This window comes from Indicator indicator, chromosome 22 (assembly GCF_027791375.1).
Source record: "Indicator indicator isolate 239-I01 chromosome 22, UM_Iind_1.1, whole genome shotgun sequence".
In the NCBI taxonomy this organism is placed as follows: domain Eukaryota; kingdom Metazoa; phylum Chordata; class Aves; order Piciformes; family Indicatoridae; genus Indicator; species Indicator indicator.
Genome location: NC_072031.1, coordinates 8,370,546 through 8,389,343, shown reverse-complemented (window position 1 = coordinate 8,389,343; position 18,798 = coordinate 8,370,546). Strand labels below are relative to the sequence as shown.

Here is an 18,798-nt window from a genome sequence, read left to right as displayed (position 1 = left end):
CAGCTCCTTCTGCTGGCCCCATTGGTGTCAGCTGGGAGAGGGAAGAAAGCTCCAAGCTAAAAAGGCCTCGGTCAGTTTTAAATTTCTGTCAGATGATGGGGTGAAAGAACCAACAGTTACATGTCCCAGTAAGCACAAGTCTTAATTTTCTTTTCTGGTACTCAGCCTTGGAATGCTGATACCCTCATCTTAGATGAACTGCTAAGTTTCTTTTACACTTGCTGGACTTTGACCAAGAAGTGGCATTTTAATAAGCAGCAGAAGATCAGAGGCTTTCCAGCCACAGTGAAGCTGAAGAGGTTAATGCTGGATTTATATCAGAATAACTGGGAGAAGAATTTGGCTCAGAGGCAGAACTGCCTGCAGGCCAAGGGAAGGCAGAAAGTAAAATAAACAATTAGGAAATGATTAAATGGTTTACTTTGCACCTTCTGGTCTTTTAAATATGAATCAGCTATGACAGGAGGGACAATTTAAGAGCTTAGGTGAGAAAAAATGATGAAAAGAAGTAAGCAGTGCCAAAGCTCTTTTTATTATTTTTGCTTTTCAAACAGAAGAAAATCTTTCCCCAGCATGAGAAAAAGCTCATCAGTGATTAAACCCTTCCCATGCTTTGCACTCATTCGGCTTCGCTGCAGCAGCAGCAGCAGCTCCTGCAGGGCTGCTTACAGACCAGCTGTGGTCCATGAGGCTGTGAAGACCTGCTCATTAGTCCCATGGAATCTGAGGATCCTCCCTGCAGAGTGACACACTCCACAGAGCTGTGGGCACAGTGCAGTAAAGAGGTCACCCACATGCCACCACTTCCTCTGTCAGAGGAAGCTCACACTGGGCACTGCTGCTGCAGGACATCTGTCAATCAGGCTCATGCTTGCTTGCAAGGCTGTTTTTTTTGGGGAAAAAAGGTAAACTGGGGCTGGTGGAGGACCTGGCAAGTGGCCAGCAAGTAAGTTCTGCTCCCAGGTTTGTTTCCTCCCTATAACTGTTCTAGAATACTGGGATCGGTGTATTTCTTTTCATCACACAATCAGAAAAACTGCCAGGCTGGCTCTTTCAAAAGAAGGACCCAGAGCAGGTATCAGGATGAAAGTAAGATTAAAAGTACCAAATAAACAGCAGAAACACTCCTACAGAGCACAAGAATTAAAGCTTCTGTGACCATTTATCACTGCATGAAATGGCAAGCATAGAATCAGACACGCTGATAAATGAAACACACTTTCTATCCATCTCTTTAATGGCACATTAGTGTCATGGATTTGCCATGCACACCAAAACACTGAATCCTACCTGGGCATTTCTTAATTGCCCAAGAAAATGGTAATTTATGGACTTGGCCAGAATGCCTGGAACACATTTGTTCAATCAATTTTATACCTTAATTGAAATTTGTGGCTTAACAAGAAAAATCATGAAACGAACTGCTCAGACAGTTCTATCTTTAACACAGAGCGCAGATGTCGGGTTCTATTAGTGGTCAACTTTCCTGATAGATTTTAGGGTACATTTTTTACACTCTATGTCAGATCCTGAGGTAAATTCCTAGGAGCAATAACAGGGTTTGTGGGAAATCTCAGCCACTGCCATGAGAGTTTTCTCTTTCGTGTTACAACATCAACGTTTTGCTCATAAGTGGCATTGGTGCCGCCTGACTATCACTATTTTTATGAGGGGTTTTTCAGCATACTTGAGAGCAACGCTTACCATATCCCTGTTTGCATTTAGAGCTGCAAGAATATGGCATTTTCCCCAAGTATCTCTTACAGCACTCACAGTAACAAAACTTTTAAGTTACTGAGCCCCTTTTACATCAGTAAATGCCCTCGACTTGTCCTTAAGAAAGAGTGAAGTCACTCAAGGGTAATGTAAGAAGTGAGAGTTGATCACAGAGCTGGCAGCAGTATCTCCTTCAATGAAGACAACTTGCATTACGCTAGAGAGCCACTCTCACCTAAAAATTACATGGGAAGGGAGTATCCAAAGGCTGCTGAATTTGTATGCAAACTCTCCAGAAGCTCATGAATTTGGTATGGATGGCTACCAATACTTACCTCAGAGAACTGCAGCCTTCCAAAATCACTTGGTGGACTTGCAATCTTGAAGACTTTCTTTGGCATCACCCACGTTTCCAAAGTTTCCAGTTTACTGACGGCCAGATTGGTTGCATGGTGCCTGATTAGGAAGCCTTGGAACCGGTCAGCGAGGAAGTAAAGGTGGACAGAGACTGGATGGCCCATGGGGTAGTATCTGTCAAGCAGCACATGCACATGCTCATCAATTACACAGGAGAGACAAGACATCTCCATTTACTTGGAGCTAATGGCTTAAGAAGCATCATTTCAACTAGAAAATTCACCACTGTACATGAAGAGATTTCCAATGTGTTTGTGACTCATTATCAAATATTCTTAGGCTGTTCTGATTACCCTGGAACATAAACCCTGTTACTAAGAATATATGCTCATTTACAACACATTCACAGCTCCAAGCTCTTTAGAAGACAACTCTACTTGCCAGAAAACTCCCCTCCTTTACCACTTCCTCTGGGTAACATGTGCCACCCAGATACATACCTTGTTATGCTGCAGCACTGTTTGCTAGCCTCAGTGATGTTCAAGAAAGGTGTCCACTGCTCCAAATCAAGTGGCCTTCTTTTTCCTACCTTCAGTAGGGTTAGTCCCTAGAGATGCCTGGCCAGGGCAGTTGCCTGCTTTGCTTGCTGTGGGCCAGCAGCAGATGGGGACAGCAGAGGGTGCTGCAAGGCTGGGCACAGGCCAGTTCACACCCTGCTCTATTCCCCACGGTAGAGCTGATCCCCAACACGTTCTCCAAGGGCACTGCAGTGAAGGACACCAAGATCCAGTCCCTGTTTTAGTTCTCTTTTATTTTAGGAAATAAAGGTCACATTCCTTAAAGACTTGAGGTTGCTTTTGCCATGGATCTTTTCCTCATGAGTAAAAGCAAACTGAAGGAAAGGTCAAACAAACAGGAAAAACCTCTCACTGGGAGCTTTGGAAGCTTTCAGTTACAGTTTGGATTTAAAGAAATTGAAGTCATGGTTTCTAACCTGATCTAGTTAAAGATGACCCTGCTCGCTACAGGGGTGGTTGGACAAAATGACCTTCGAGGGTCCCTTCCAACCTGATGCATTCTATGATTTGACTAATTAAAATATAGTCAGTTGTTTGTTATAGTCTCAGAAACATCTGTATGGATACACAAACAATTAAAAATATGTTATTCATAGCTCTGAAACCAAATATTTTGCTACTCGACAACACTGACGTTAAATGTGAAACAACACACTTAGAACCAACCAATATCACCCAAGTCTGACTCCTGTTGCAAGTTGTTACATCTCAAGACACAAGCACTAAGAGCAGCAAACCAAGGACTTTCCATTACCTGAAACAAGCACCACCCAGAAAAGAGTCCCTAGAGCTTGAGAAATAAATGTAATGAGATGGGGTACAGACAGGGCCAGCACTGGTGGACTGAGGAAAAACACTGCAAAGTAACACAGCAACAATCTGACTTCTGTTCCTAGTACTAAGGTCTCCTGTTTTATATTTGTGTGGCAGCAAATATTTACAATATCCTTGAAATAGTCTTAGCAAACTGTCTCTTGGCAGCAGTGAGTAAAAATGCCTAGAGATGGAGAGAAATAAATTAAATCTCAATCACATGAATGTTGCTTCCCCCAAAGATGCTGATATGCAATCTAATTTGGTAGCAGAGCAGTCTGCAGGAGGCATGGCTGGCTGAGGCTGGAGCTAGCCCTTGTTAGAGAGGTGTGTAAGGCAGCTTCTCCTAGAAAAGCCCCCTGGGCCTCTGTGGGTGGCAGCATGGGATAGACTCCAAATGTGATCTGGGGCGGTAGAGGCTTTCCTTGCAGTGCCTGCAGCAGTGTGAAATGCGTTGGGGTGGTGACTGCAGCATCAGCTTAACATCGTGCTGCTGTCAGCCCCAACTGCAAAGGAAACACTGCTGAGGTACTCGGTCCTGCCATTACTGTGCTAGAGATGTGCAGAGCCACGGGAGGGAAAGAGGAATCATATACATGCATACACCTAGATGTGCATTGCAAACCTGAGGCTTAGCCACTGTTCTGAGATTTAGACTGGATGCTGATTGACAGTGTTTTGAGGGGGCTCACGCAGGTATGAAAATGAAGCCTCCACTCCATGTCACTGTTTGTGATTCCTCCTTGCACTGTTCCGTAAAGGAGCCGTGCTTCATCCTAGAGACAGCTGCAATCAGCAGCGGATGGCATGGCTTCCCTATCTGTAATCTGAGCAAGACTGAAAAGCACCTTGAGCTCCTGTGCAATGAAAAGCTCCCCAGAAATGAAATTGATTATTGATATAAATCATCATCAGAACACTGGTGAAAGGAATAAGCACAAAAGAAATTGTCAAATTATTTCAATGCCAGCTATACGTGGCTCCCATCTTCTCTGCTGGCTTTACTTTGCAGGATAAATGATCCAGGACTTCTTTAGGTCTGCCTTTATTACATATAAGGAAGGTATGTTACTAGTGATTATTTCTGTCTAATTGTTATTGATCTTCTATTGCTTTGCACTGGTAACCTTTACTGACAAAGCTGTAATAGGAATCTGGATCACTTATTGCCACATCTTTCTAAATGGGACATTGCTCAGCACTTCTGTGACTAAGTGGGAAGGTCAAGGCACATTTGGTTCCTTCTTGAGAACACAAGAGGGACAAAATCCATCCCTCAAAGCACAAGGAGTGTCTTCAATATTTACTGACCTAGGCTGTATGTGTTTTCTATTAGGATGAAAAAAAGACAGGGTCCAAAAAATACATTCTGAAGAAAAAATTAAGATACTGTGAAGTAAGATTTTAAAAGACAAACATTTTCTGCTTTGAACATAAACAGCTTCAGATGTTTGCAGGCAGACAACATCTACCAGGAAGGGTGCCTTTTCTGTGCAAGTCTAACTCTAGGAATTCTTTCTTCACATCCCTTTTAGACTGAAAAAGGAATCTAGAATATAGGGTGGTCTCCCTTTAAGGAATATATTTGAAAGAGAACTGTATTTGCTCGCTCCCTCTATTTATACACACATTTTATTTGTTTGATGCTAATGGGTCCCACCAGTTGCCACACTTTTAGCACAGACAGCTGTACCAAGCAGGCAAACTGAGCTTGAGCAAGTAGTTCTCTGTACTCCATGTATGCAACCACAGGAAGAAACAAGCTAGAACCATGAACTTGACTGTGTTCAGCTTCACTCTGAAATCCTGTGCTTTGCTTTTGGTAAGCATAACAGAGGTGAACATGACCTCTGCTGTGATCACACAGAAGGTTTAGGAGCTGAGGGTATAATAGACTTGATGGAATTAATCAAGAAAATGCAGCAGTGGAGGTAGCACTGCCCAACGGGATCCTGTCAGTCTTCATCAGGCTGGAGAGGAGCTCTTTAAAAGTGCAGCCAACAGGTCACATAATGTCAGCCCTGAATAACCAATGCTTTATTATGGGGCTAAATACTCCTGGAAATTATCACTGTGCACTTGCAGCTGCCTGGCCCTGTTTGTTACAGTGTGCTCCAGCCAGCCCAGCCTGCAGCTCCAGAAGAGAGCCACAAGAATGATCAGGAGGTTGGAGCACTTCTGTTGTGAGGACAGGCTGAGGGAGCTGGGGGTGTTCAGCCTGGAGAAGAGAAGGTTCTGGGGAGACTTAATAGCAACCTTCCAGTACCTGAAGGAGGCCTATGAGAAGGACGGAGAGAGACTGTTTCCAAAGGCCTGCAGTGATAGGATGAGGAGCAATGGCTTCAAACTAGAGGAGATTTAGATTGGATGTTAGGAACAGGTTCTGCACCATGAGGGTAGTGGAACACTGGAACAGGTTGGCCAGGGAGGTGATTGGAGCCCCATCCTTGGAGATACTCAAGGTGAGGCTTGACAAGGCTCTGGGCAGCCTGATCTAGCTGAGGATGCCCTGCTGACTGCAGAGGGGGCTGGACTAGGAGGTCGTTTCCAACCCAGACCGTTCTGTGAAGCCAACAAACCTCCACCAGCACTTGGCAGCCCAGGCTGTGTCCCCTGAATTCAGCACCCCGAAGCAGCAAGACAGGCTGAGACTAACCGGCAGCTGTTGTCGCCAGCAGCGTGGAAGGAGGTCTCGGCTCTGCGCAGGCCCAGGCGGGCGAAGGCGTGGTACATGGTGAGGGCCACGTCGCTGAGGCTGTGCACACCGTCGGGCTCATCGAACACGTTCTCCCAGTAGGAGCGCAGGCCGGGCGTGCCCGACGGGTAGTTGCCGTACAGGTAGTAGTCCAGCTGGGCAATTATCTCTTGGTTCACCACAGCCTCAAATTTGCGGGCAAAGAAGGTTGGCCTGGCTGTCTGCTGTGGTGATACAAAAAGGAAAAGACACCGGAGTGAGCTCCCGTTTCCCACCGTGATGTTTCGTCCTTAGCACTGGGTTGGAGTTGAGGATATGGACTGGTTCACCCCACAGGCAAAGGTGACTCACGTTTGTGACCATCTCTTGTTGAGATTCAGATCGAAGCTACGAGATCACTTCATGAAAATGTACAGTGCCAACCCCTTGGCACCCATGGCCACCCTCCACTGCCTTGCTCTTGGAGGCTCTCCAAGTGCCAGAGGGGTGGGGAACATTCTCTGACCCACCATGTTAGCCTGGAGCTGGCACAGCAGTGGCACACAGTTCCAGTAGTCAGGCAGGGAGCAAAGCGTCCTGTGGTACAGGGGCTAAGAAGAGGCAGAGCAGCATTGTGGATGTGTAAATTTGCTGCTGTGACATGGTAAGAAAACTCTAGGAGAGGTGCCATCTGTCACTGAGGTTTCTCAGTGGTCCTGTACTGATTTTTCACCCTGCACTCGACACGATCTTGGGTGTATCACCAGTTTATATGTTCCTCAACTACCAACAGCTTGTAAAATGCCTTTGTTTTGCCTTGCTCATGTTTGAGGATACAGGTTCTGAGGTACCAAGGAGTTCACAAGTACCCCAGATGGTTGAAAGATTCGTTTGAGGGTGCTCAGTTTTACTCTGAGATGGCACATGCTGGGGGCTCTGATCTCCTCTTCTGCAGCTTGCTTTGTGTCTCCGTGGGAACTGTGAGCAAGCCTTCTGGTGCCTTGTGTTCATTCTGAGGAGCTCTCTCATCAGGCAAGTGTCAGAAGCTGCCTTTACATCTATTCTAATTCTGAGCTTTCCCTCACAGCTCAGTTTACCTGATTGTTTTCTGAGAAACGTCACTGTGGGATTTTTTTCCCCAGCCTGGAGCAGATCAGCCTCTGCAGCCTGGCAGGGCTTTCTGAAGATTTGCTATTTATTCTGCTGGAGACTTTCCTGGGATTGGTGTTTGGGGCAGCAGACCCTCTCTTAGATAATGTCTCATTTGCTCTTTTTGTTGAGTGCCTGTGATACTGACTTAACTGTGCCTGGTAGGCAGCACATTACAACAAAGAAAAGATCTCTGTTTTGGAGGAGTCGTCATTTTTGTGCTGTAGGGTAACACATTCCTCATCCCACACAAAGCCTGAACAAACATGCTTTATGCAGGGAACCCTGAGGAGCTGCAGGGACAGAATTGCAAATCTGGTGACCTTGAAACAAGTGGTTGTTCATTCTTAATAGAAGATAACACAGGCCAGATACAGTCTTGAGACCAAGTGTACCCTTGAGCTCAAGGATTTGCTCCCAAGTATGCCTTGATCAAACTGCTTAAATTTTTTAAGGCAGTCCCCAAAACCAAGAGATAAACTTAAATATAATCATGTTGATTAACACAGTCACAAAAACTGATTAGCCTCATGCTATGCAAGCCTCTAGCAGACACTGTAGTTAACTTCTAAACTTTTTTCAAAGACAAAAAACATTGCTTAACAATGAAAGCCAGAAGCTTGGTGAAATCACAAAAGCACCTGAGGCGGAACTTCGGAAAAAAACCCTTTGCAATAAATTCACAAGTTATCAAGAAATAACAGAGTGAGAGACATGCCAAGCTTTCCTCCTTTCTGGAACAGCAAATCTACCAGTGCCACAGGTCCAAAATGCTGCTTTGTGGCCTGACCTCACAGTGCAGAGCCACCTGACTGCAGCAGGGACTGGGAAGGGAAGCTTCTGCCCCATCAGGCATGGTGGAGAAAGAGGTGTGAGGAGGAAGCTCTGCTCTTCATTTCAGGAGAATAAAGGGCCAAAACACAGAACCACCAATCTTTCATTCTCCTGAAATGAAGAGCAGAGCTTCCTCTTCACACCTCTTTCTCCACCATGCCTGACGGGGTAAAAGCTTCCCAGTCCTTGCTGCAGTCGGGTGGCTCCACAATACAGAGGGGAAGAGTTTCTTCGTGGCTATCAGAGAAGGGACTGATTCAGTTACCTGGAATCGGTGGAAGTCTGCTGGTTTGAAGTCATTAGGTGAGCAGCCACACCAGTCAACAATGTGCTTGTACTGACACTTGCAACCCAGTTTACGGTTCCAGTTTGTGATGCGCAGGTTGTTGTCCACCATGGACTCACAGTATGGGCTGTTCTCCAGAACAGTGTGAAAGAAGGACTGCAAGAAAGACAGAGCTCATCAGTACATTCTGCTCCTCAGACTTCATTTTCTCCTTCCCTTAAGCCCGTGGGCCTGAAGCTAATGCAGGTGACTGACTTTCTTTCAAAATGACAGAATTCACAAAGTCTGTTGTTCTGCCATATGTGAGAAGCATTTTCTATGTATGCACTCCACAGAGGATGGAGAACTCACAGCACCCAACAGACACAGCCAAACTGCAATAACATACAGTCGAGGCCTTGCTACAATAACCTGACACAATAGTTGTGCTTCTGCAATAAGCATCTTTGGGTATTGGGAGCCCAAAGGACTCCCAGAAAGGCACCAGTGCCAGCAATTATTTGATTTTTATCTCAGCTATAAGAGCAATTCTAAGAAATCCTCATTATTTGCCTTCTGTAAGTTACTCTCTGGTCAGTCCAGCACATTTAGGACTATTTTCCCTGAGTACTTTGTCAATGACATATCTCAAATTGTTTCCTAAGACAATTCTCAAACCTTTACTATCACCCTGGTTACTATGAAAAATAGTCTCAGACAGCTCTTCTGTGGCTGCCTCTAGCCCCAGCACTCCCAAATGCATCGCTAGTTGAATGGCCTTTTTCTGAAGCACACAGTTCACCCCAGGCACGAGAAGGGCATTCTGGCTCCTGCAATTACATCTGAAATCATGAGTCTTTATTTGCTGACTCAAGGCAGCAAAGATTTCCTATTGGGCTATCCTAATTATAACATCATAATATCAGCTATTACATACATCATGTGTAATAGGGACTGATACAGCAGGTTAGCAGGTCAGTGAAGGCAGGGTGATTTCAAGAAACCAGCTACATATCTTGCAATGAAAACCTTGTAGCAAGAAGCTGTAGAATATGATCAAATCTAGCCCTGTAAGAGAGGATTTTTGCAGCAGTGACTCCTCTTTAAAATCAGCAATAGTAAGGCCTATAAATAACCAGCATAACATTAGCATGGCTGGCCCCCAAATAATCCCCCTACCCTTTTTAATGTTAAATGACAGCCCAGTGAATATGGATTTTATGCTTGAACTGTTTGGTTAAACCCATAAAGGCATCCATCCTCATTCAAGCGAGAGGGGAAAAAAAAACCCTACCCAATTACCCATTGCCCTGTGTCCTTTTATAATGATGCAGAAATTTCTCCTAGATAATGGATGAAAAGGTTATCAGAGTTGAGAGAAAAGGTGATTTTTAACAGAAATGGGATTAAAGCAAGATTATTCAACATGTGTGCAGAATAATAAACCCCTATCAAAAGATGACAGTGGCTGTGCTCCACTGCAAGCTAATAAGCCTGGAGTTGCAAGATGAGTCTCATCAATCCCTGAGAACGTTCTGGGGCCACTAGTGAGGAACAAAGTTATCATTTTAAAGACAGCCATTAGGGTCTTCCTCAGGATGCCTGCACACTACACACCCTGGGAGCAGAGCCTGAGGAGGCAGAGGAGCAATGTACCTGCTGAGGCAGGTGTAGTACAGCCTGAGCAGCTGCCAGGCTCTGTGCTTTCTTTGGAGGTGCTGCACTGACACACTGCTGCATGCTAGACAAAAGCCCATCTTGGTGTGCACTCCCCTTCTGCATCACTTGTAGCCAGAGCCCTTCCTGAGTGATCTAAATGATTTGTGACTATGCCTTCTAGCAGAGTTTTGAATGGAACAATAAACCTTTGTTTGTAGGGGTTTTATTTTTGAAGCAAAGGGCTGGATAATAGTGAGGAAAGCTACTTATGAAGACAATTCGCCATCTCTAATAGCCTTCAAAGGCTTTGTGAAGGAACAATTTGCAAGCAAAGGGCAGCTGGATTTTTGTTGTTCAGTAATAGATTAATAGGCTTAAAAGTATAAAACAAAGCCACTCATGGCAAGGAAGTCCCACAAACAAAAAAGCAACAAAGCAACTGCAAAAGTGGTTCTAACACTAAAGGGCCTACTCCTCATGGGAGTAAAGTTTTCATTACCCACTGTGGGGTGATCCAATGCCCAACAAAACCAGGCAAAAGCCCCTCTGAGTTCAGTGACCTTTGGGAAATGCACAAACATTGCAGCTTTGGACACAGAGAGGGAATGCTTCAAACTCACGTACCTCAGCAGGAAGTAACGTGTAAGAGTAAAACCTCTTCATCTTTGTTACCAAATCATCAGTAGAAAAAGTGACATACTCCACAAACTTCCTGTTCAGGAGAAACCAATCTGACCCTCCATCAACTGCAATTCCTTCTGGGATCTTCCGGTCTCCCAGGCGCCACATGTGGGTGTCACATTCCAGGAACAGCCGATCCAGGCCTTGCTTTCTGATAAATCTGGGGGAATAGAAAGCAGCCATGAAATGTTAATTTTTCCTTTGTTATCACCACCACCTCTATAAACGATGAAGCTACTTTCTCAAAAAAAAAAAAAAAAAGGATAAAAAGGTCACTTGTTTATATTTCTTTTCTAGTCATAAATAATGTAGAGAGGGTTAATAAATGATGAATCAGTTTTACATTCAGTTATAGTGACAAAGATCAACAGATTGCTTTCAAACATCATTTACACCTTCTGTTGTCCCAAGGCAGAACTGTGCAAGGTACAGAGCTGACATGCAAGGCATGAAAATCCACAGTGTCTGTTAACTCTTAACGAACCACTGCAGAAGAACCAAACATGAACAGGAAGTAAACACAACTTCTGCCTCTCCATAAATGCACAGCTTTTGAAAAATAGCAAACCACACATAAAGGCAAAATGGTCAATTTTCTTCTAGGTTACTATGCCACAAATTTTTCTATCAGGGTACAGTTAATCCAGGAGAAATACAACTGCATTGCTGTCTGCTGCAGAATGAATGTCTGCTCCATTTTCTAGTCTATAGGGAACAATGTTTTGTTATTGCTGAACCATGAATAAGAGGAGCAACTGCAGAACTGTAAAGTTAAGGAAATTAATTGAAACCAATATGGGAAGGAAAAAAAGAGCTGGAAATCAACCTATGTTTGCAAACAGTTTGGACTGGATGCCCACAGATGTTTTGAGACTGTGTGATCCAGGACGAGACTGTGTCATTCCATTTTCAGAACTCTTTCCCAGAAAGGGAAGCAGGGCAGCCATGAATTAGCAGATGCCTTTGCAAGGGGGGCTGAGTGCTGTTAGTAACGGTGAGTTGCTGTGTTGAATACATCATCTGAGCAATAACAAACACTAGCTACCCAGGCTGCTGGACTAACTAGCACCCACTACAAGGCCACCCATCTCCCTGGGTACAAGAGCAGCAATCTAACAGGAGCTGTAGCACTTCAAGTGAGGAGGACTGTAAGACCTGGGTTTCCTTCCTTAGCAAGATAGAGCTACACAGTAGTGTTTTCAGAAGCATTTTGGGATAAGGAAGAAGGGATTTTAGTGGTCCTCAAACACATGTAACTGAAGGATGGAGAAAAGAAATGAAAGCCAAGAAACCACTTCAAAGCTTTCTGGACTGCTGCATCTGGAAATGTGAGTGTTAACCCCAAGGGCTAAATCCCTGGTTACAGTTTTGTTCTATACCAATCAAAGAGCAGAGAGGCAATTATCAAATGGTGCATATTAATTTTCAAAAGGCCCATAAATGACTTCAGGGTCTATGTCCTACTGATAGCTGGGTCTCTTCTCACAGTGTGAGAAGAAGAGCTCCTCTGTTAACACAACCCTGCAGAAAATGTGTAGAGGAAATTCTTCTTTCCATGAACAAGTTTCTAATTTCATGTTCCATTATGAAGGATAATAGAAAAGTCTTGCAATTTTAATGCAGTGCTCTGGAATGTAATCTTCAAATTCAATATTTATGCAGTTATCTCCAAATCAAATATTAATGTGCCTGAAAGTTTGGTCATTTATTTATTTCCCTCAAAAACTAAATGCTCATTTGAGTTAATTATTTTAAGAAAATAATGGAATTTTATTGACCATGTTTAAATAGGAACATAAAGTCCTTTTCCATGAAATAATTTCTTTCAACTGCTATCTCCACTAATTTATCACTCTCTATTCTCACTTTTTTGTAGAAGGTTCTTTGACTGAAATGGAAAGCCCCAAATCAAACCCACCACCTGACCATTTCAAAACCCCTCACAACTTCCCTTGCCTACATAACAGGACAGGGTTTACCCAGCACCAGAAAGCTCAGTTACACAACTTCAGCTTTACTGTCTGAAACTGGCAATAGAAGAGCATGGCCACATTCAAGATGAGAAGGTCCCAGCAAATCTGCACTCTCAGCCTCACAATTTCCAGCACAGTTCTTGGGCTCCTCTTTTTGTACATGTCCACAGTCCTAGGACTTCTTTGAGCTAATGGCCTGGACAAGTGGATCTTGGCACGTGCAGCGAAATAAGCCATTCCTTGAGAGCACGAGCATTTTCACAACAAATCTCAGTCCTGCAACCCTACACAAGGTGCATAAGAAAGAAAGTGAATGCACTTCCCCACCATTCACTCTCCACACTTCAGGCAGTTATTTTTATACTGTGTTAAAAAAAAACTCTAGTGCTTGCAGCACGTGGTCTGCCCACTGAGCACAGTCAACCGTGCAGACTGCTCCTGACTGCCATCCAGCTTAGGGAACTTCTCTTATTTTGTAGTGCATTAAAAGATTTATAAATGCATTTCAGATGAGGTTCTAGGATTGTATAACACAGAAAGCATTTGTAAGATGTTTAGCACATATTCCTACAACACGAATATAAACACAGAGCTCAGCTCTTGTTCTGCTGCATTTTAACTACTAATAAGTATTATTGCACAGTCACTTAATACCAGCAAAAATATCACAGTCAAGCATCACCCTTTTGGATGGTTTTCTGCAAGTGACATGTCATACACAGCAACTCTGAGAGACCTCTGCTGCAGAATGCTCACATTTATGCAGTGTATAAGACAGAGAGTTTGCTGCTTTCTGTTTGCCAAAATCTCTGGATGAATAAAGCTTTCTTATGCCTCAGAGGCTACCAGATTGCTAAACGTTTCTTATCAGAAACTTTGCCATTTAATGGACTTTGTACGCAAAAAATCTATTTTTAAGGTGAAAAGGTTTCTTCTGAAATGTTTCCTATTTCTGGCTTTGTGCCTAGCGAGCTTCCTATTGACATCTCACTGTTAACCAGGTGCACCTACCAGGCCCTCAGCATCATTACTCACTTCACCAGAAAAAAAGACTATAAATAAAAGTCAAAGAATACATCAGTGAAACAATCACAAGTCGAAAGTCAATGTCAAAGCAAGGATCTGTGGAGCTCCTCTAGCACCATGCCCATGTTCTCCTTACTGTCTGTGGACAAACTCTGCACATTGCTTTGACTCTATTTTTCTTTTAACTCTCTTTACACAAAAATTTGAAGAAGTCAGCCAATTTTGGTGGGAAAAGTCAAGTAAATATTTTTACGACTGAGAAATATGAGAGGCTCTTGCCAGCAGTGTTTGCACAGGCACCTTGGAAAACACTTCCTGGAGTCAATCAGTCGGGAAGCATAAAACAATAACTTGCAATTTAGGTGACCAAGTAGAAAGCACAGAACAGTAATTTGACAATCTTGAGTGCGACAGTTGCAGCAAGTAATTTGTGAGCAATCTCTAGGCTACAATATATCTCCATAAACCAGTCACTGAATAATCCTTTGTAATAAGCAAGTCCATAAAACCCAGACCTGCACAGAGCAGTTTCGCTCCCTGCCTGCTGCAGGGCCAGAGATTCTGTCCTCCTCTAAGTGATGATTTTCCAGTAGACTGTGAGACAGCACTGACTTATCCCATTTCCATGAGTAACTCTATTCTATGAAGGGTGAAGCAGCATTTAAAATACCTGAAATAATTAACCCTTGCAAATTTAGGCACGTGCCTGTACTACACCAGAGAAAGTTCCATATGATCATGTAGTCTGCCTCCCAAGACCTCTTTTTGTCATGCTAGGAGCTGGGCTGCAAGTCACCATGAGACCAAGCAGCTCTACTGGAAGGATTTTCCCATGGTCCACGTTACCACAGTTATTTCTGATGTATGTTTCAACATTTTTATGCTTAGTGTGCATGTGAATCATAGAATCACTGAATTGTTTTGGTTGGAAGGGACTTTTAAGATCATCAAGTCCAACCTTCACCCTAAGAGCACCATGGCTATTAAGCCACGTGTCAAAGTGCCATGCTCTTTAGCTTCCAAACCCATAGAGAGTCTGGAGCCACAGAACTCACGCTTGCCATTTGGAGCAAGGAGTTGGGACAGTTTGTCCTTGTTGGTTTTACCCCAGCAACAAAGCCAGCAATCACTGTTCAGGTGTCACCCAAGTACAACCAAACACCCATGTGGCAGAACCACAGAAAGCATCCATGTGTCTAGGGCAGACAGCTGGTGGGAAAGACAAATACTGGGCAAGACAATGTTTAGATCATGTACAGTGTAGTAAAAATGGCACAGTACACTGAGTGCTCTTTCAAGTTACAAGACTGCCTCGAAATATTATGTTAAACATGGCCCTTCTCAGTCAATGGAATCTTCACAGACATCAAATGTCCACAGCATTCAGGTTATTGCACACAAGACACTGCTGAAAGGCACTGAATGCACTCAATTTGTCTGATCATTCCAGCTCTCTATGGACATAATTAGATTTTTCAAGCTTTACAATAGGTGCCTCATACTCCACATAATTTGTTTCTGCTTCTTTCATATGTAATTTACTCAGTTTATCTATTTAATGCTTTAGTCATGTCACACCTTTGCATTACGCTTAGAAGAAATTCCTCATGGTTGTTTCTTCTAGTCCAGCCTTTCATAAGTATCATTAACTTCCACTGGTTATGTGGATCTTACTTTCTACTTTCTGGAAATCTCTCTTTCAGAGCAAATCTTAAAAAGCCTAAATGCTTCTCAGCATTTTGATGGTACACGTCAGGGACCAAACTCTTCCAAGTGTCCCAAAAAAACCCAAACCAAAAAACAAACAAAAACATATGAAAAAAAAAATCTCTAACCCTATTTTTGGTTGTAGGAAACTTGCAGAGTCTATTTTTTGCAGTAATAACTCTACTAGGAAATGCCTTGTTTTGACAACAGCTCCATACAGTCCCTTGTGAGTAACGAGGCTGGAGAGGGACTTCTAGAAGACTTTCCTGTGGCTTTCTTTCCACCACTCTTCACTTATGGTATCTTCTAAGAAACACTGTAACAGCTTTTACAAGGGCAAAAATGTAAAGGCTTCCTCTGAGGATGGGGAGACCACGACCCATGCGATTTTGTTTGTTTTTATACAAACCAAGCAATACAAGGAGAAAACTCTGAATGACAGCACGCAGAGATGTAGCACAAACTCACCACAGCCAGACTCAATAATATGAAAACTGACGTTTTGCCATCTGTTTGTCTCCACTAAGTCTTCTCTAGAAGATTTCTCGTCCCTCACCTCCTCTCCTTCCCAACACTCACTCGAGTGAGCAGTGTCTGACCTAGGAACACTGCTGGGCCTGAGCAGCTGAGCTGGAAGCCATATCATCTACATGATGGTACTGCTGGAGCAGCTACAGCACATGCTGCTTCTACTACCAAGGCCAGCAGAGCACAGCTGCTGCAGAGCCCACAGGCAATGCAAAGGGACACCCTGGCTGCCCACCATGACAAGATCTCACTGGGTGTTTCTACTGTGCTTAGCATCTCAGGCTCTGCATATTAGATGACTGAAGAAAGAAAAGGCAATGGGGAATCAAACTTTCCAAGTGATTGAGGGCAAGTGTGAGTCACTTCTATATATGGCAGATTTTCAAATCAGGCTGTTGACCTCTGGGTGGAACAGGGCCAACAATAGCTGTCCAGCTTAAAGGGATGTTCCCTACCATAATTATTTTATCAAGTGTCTCAGGACAGCTGAAAGGACACAAATGTTAGCATATGTACCACTGAAAATGAAGTGTGCAGGTCAGAGTTCTTAGATGGTGGTAAGATTTCTGATTTCTTTTTCACCTTCTTCCTAATTCCCATACACCACATAAATTATGGCTGCTTCAGGTAGGCCCCATGTCAAAACCTGTGGCTGTTTTTACTGCCTCTTCCTATCATCTAAAATATGTTTTTGTTTTCTTTGCATTGACAGCTTAGGATAGTTTTCCAAAACTGAGCAGAAATAAAAGCACTACAATGAGGCAAATTGTCAAGCCGGAGCAGTAAAGACTTTATGTCTCTGCTAATGCTTAGCATAAAGCAGTAAGGAACATTTGAAAGTTAGCTCTAATGTCTAAAATAATTTTAAGTGCAGTCTCTTTGCACTGAAGATGCATGTTGCCACTGCAGTCACTACAGTTTACATGCAGCTGTTGGGCTGAACTACCCACAAGCAAAAAAATAGATCTTCTAAGCCCATGAGCTTCTGAAGTGTTTAAAATCAGAAACAAAAATAACAACAACAACAAAACAGTATGGTTGAGGGAAAATTGTGCCAAACAAACCACCAAATATTTCACAAGAGCAGCAAGGTGAGTGCTGCTGGCAGCTAAGTGGTTAAAATATTCATACAGCAGGGAGAATATTTTTTTCCCCCAGTATTTGGGTATTTCCTGGGCAATTCATCAATGCAATATATAACAGCATTTACTGTGTGATCCATCTGCTAAGCAATGGCCAAAGCACCATAAACCCAATGTACAGAATGCCAACAAACAGTGGAGAAAAGGCATGGCTGAAAAGGGGATGGAACAGATGGGTGTCAGCAGAAGTGGGCCGAAAGGGGTGGGGGTCTTGGGAGCATGCTCCATTAATGTCCCTCCAGCTTCTCAGAATTGGGATGGGCTCCTGATGCTCCTTACCAAAAACCACCATTTGCCAACACTTCTGAAAGTATCTGGAACCCAGGAGCCAGAATGGGGACAACACAACTGCCACAAACAGCACAAATGAGGATTAAAACAAACCAAACCAATCCCCAAAACTCTCAAAACCACAACAAAACCAGCCCAAGACATTAACTCAAAGACGTAACAAACTCCTAATGGCCTTTTCTTTAGCTGTTTTTATTTTGGATGTGAGCTCCAGATTCCCCTAAGATGTAAGAGCATCCACTCTTCACAGTAGGTTTACACCATTTCCCAAATGACAGTTGTGGCAAAGCTTCTGTAAAACAGCCCCACATTTTTTCTGCCTGTTACTGGAGATGTCACATCTGACCATCTTTATATTTTACAACACATCAGCCAGATACTGCTCCTGCCAAAATACCAAAGCACAGAGTCACAGAATATATCTGGTTGAGAGAGACCTTCAAGATCATTCAAATCCAACCAGGTGTTCCAAACTTTAGCTTATATTACTATCAGATTGTTCTTTATCTTTTAATAGTCTCAGACACTGAAAAGAGCAGGAGATCTAAGTCTTGCCCACCAAGCATTGTGCAGTGACTCCAGCCACTGCGTTTCATACATCCAGCTCTGTAAGGAAAGAATGCTTCTCCAGCTGAGTCAAGGAGCCATTTTCATGTCCATTTCCTTTCCTTAAACTACTAAAGGCAAACCAGAGTGATGCACTTTTTAATGACTCTGGCATAACTAACAGAAAACTTCCCTCTATGAAAGGAAGTCTGGATTCTCTCCTTATTTGGCAGTGAAACATGCACTGATTGTGAACACAGCTTGAATGCAAAGTACATTGTAACTGAGCTGCATAAGCTTTGCACTTTTAAGATGGCACCTCTAACATTTCTCTGTTGTATGATCTGAAGGCTGTCATGACTTAAAGTTCAGATTTTCCTGCTGTTTACAAAACAGAAAAGCTTACTGTTTAGGAGCCATTAGTCACCCACAAATTAGAATAAAAAGTAGCAGCAAGGGTTATCTATTGCCTTCAGTGATGTTAAATGCTGAGCTCCTGTTCAGTTCTCTTAAACAGTTCACCTGTTCAAGAGAAAAACACTTTGGAACAGCAAAATTATTATTGTATGTGGGGTGACAGTCAGTCCAGTCCAGTGTCCTTTTCTTTATCATGGCTTTGACTAGCCATTTTAAATCCTGTTCCAATTTGTTTGAGATAGGATGTCCCAAGGGAGTTTTCTCCTATTGCTCAATAATTTGGAGGCTGGCCTGTGTCCTAAATCCTTTCCAAAAGCTGTCTTTTTTTTTTTTTTTTAATAATTGTTATCAAACCTTGGGGCTGTTGCTTCTCTTCTAGACCTTATTAAGCTCTTGGCAACACCATTCACCCCTCAGAATATTACTTTTCCACAGGGCTGTG

At 43.3% G+C, this 18,798-nt stretch overlaps 1 protein-coding gene across 1 annotated transcript in view; it reads right to left on the bottom strand.

Moving 5' to 3' along the window:
* XYLT1 (xylosyltransferase 1) overlaps positions 1 to 18,798 on the bottom strand; it is a 171,246-nt gene that overhangs the window by 13,346 nt on the left and 139,102 nt on the right. Inside the window, exons 6-9 of the mRNA XM_054391170.1 lie at positions 10,670 to 10,886; positions 8,387 to 8,563; positions 6,121 to 6,383; positions 2,052 to 2,247 (exon numbers count right to left, since the gene is read on the bottom strand). Of these exons, the coding sequence (XP_054247145.1) occupies positions 2,052 to 2,247; positions 6,121 to 6,383; positions 8,387 to 8,563; positions 10,670 to 10,886 (853 nt within the window). The remainder of the gene's footprint in view (positions 1 to 2,051; positions 2,248 to 6,120; positions 6,384 to 8,386; positions 8,564 to 10,669; positions 10,887 to 18,798) is intronic.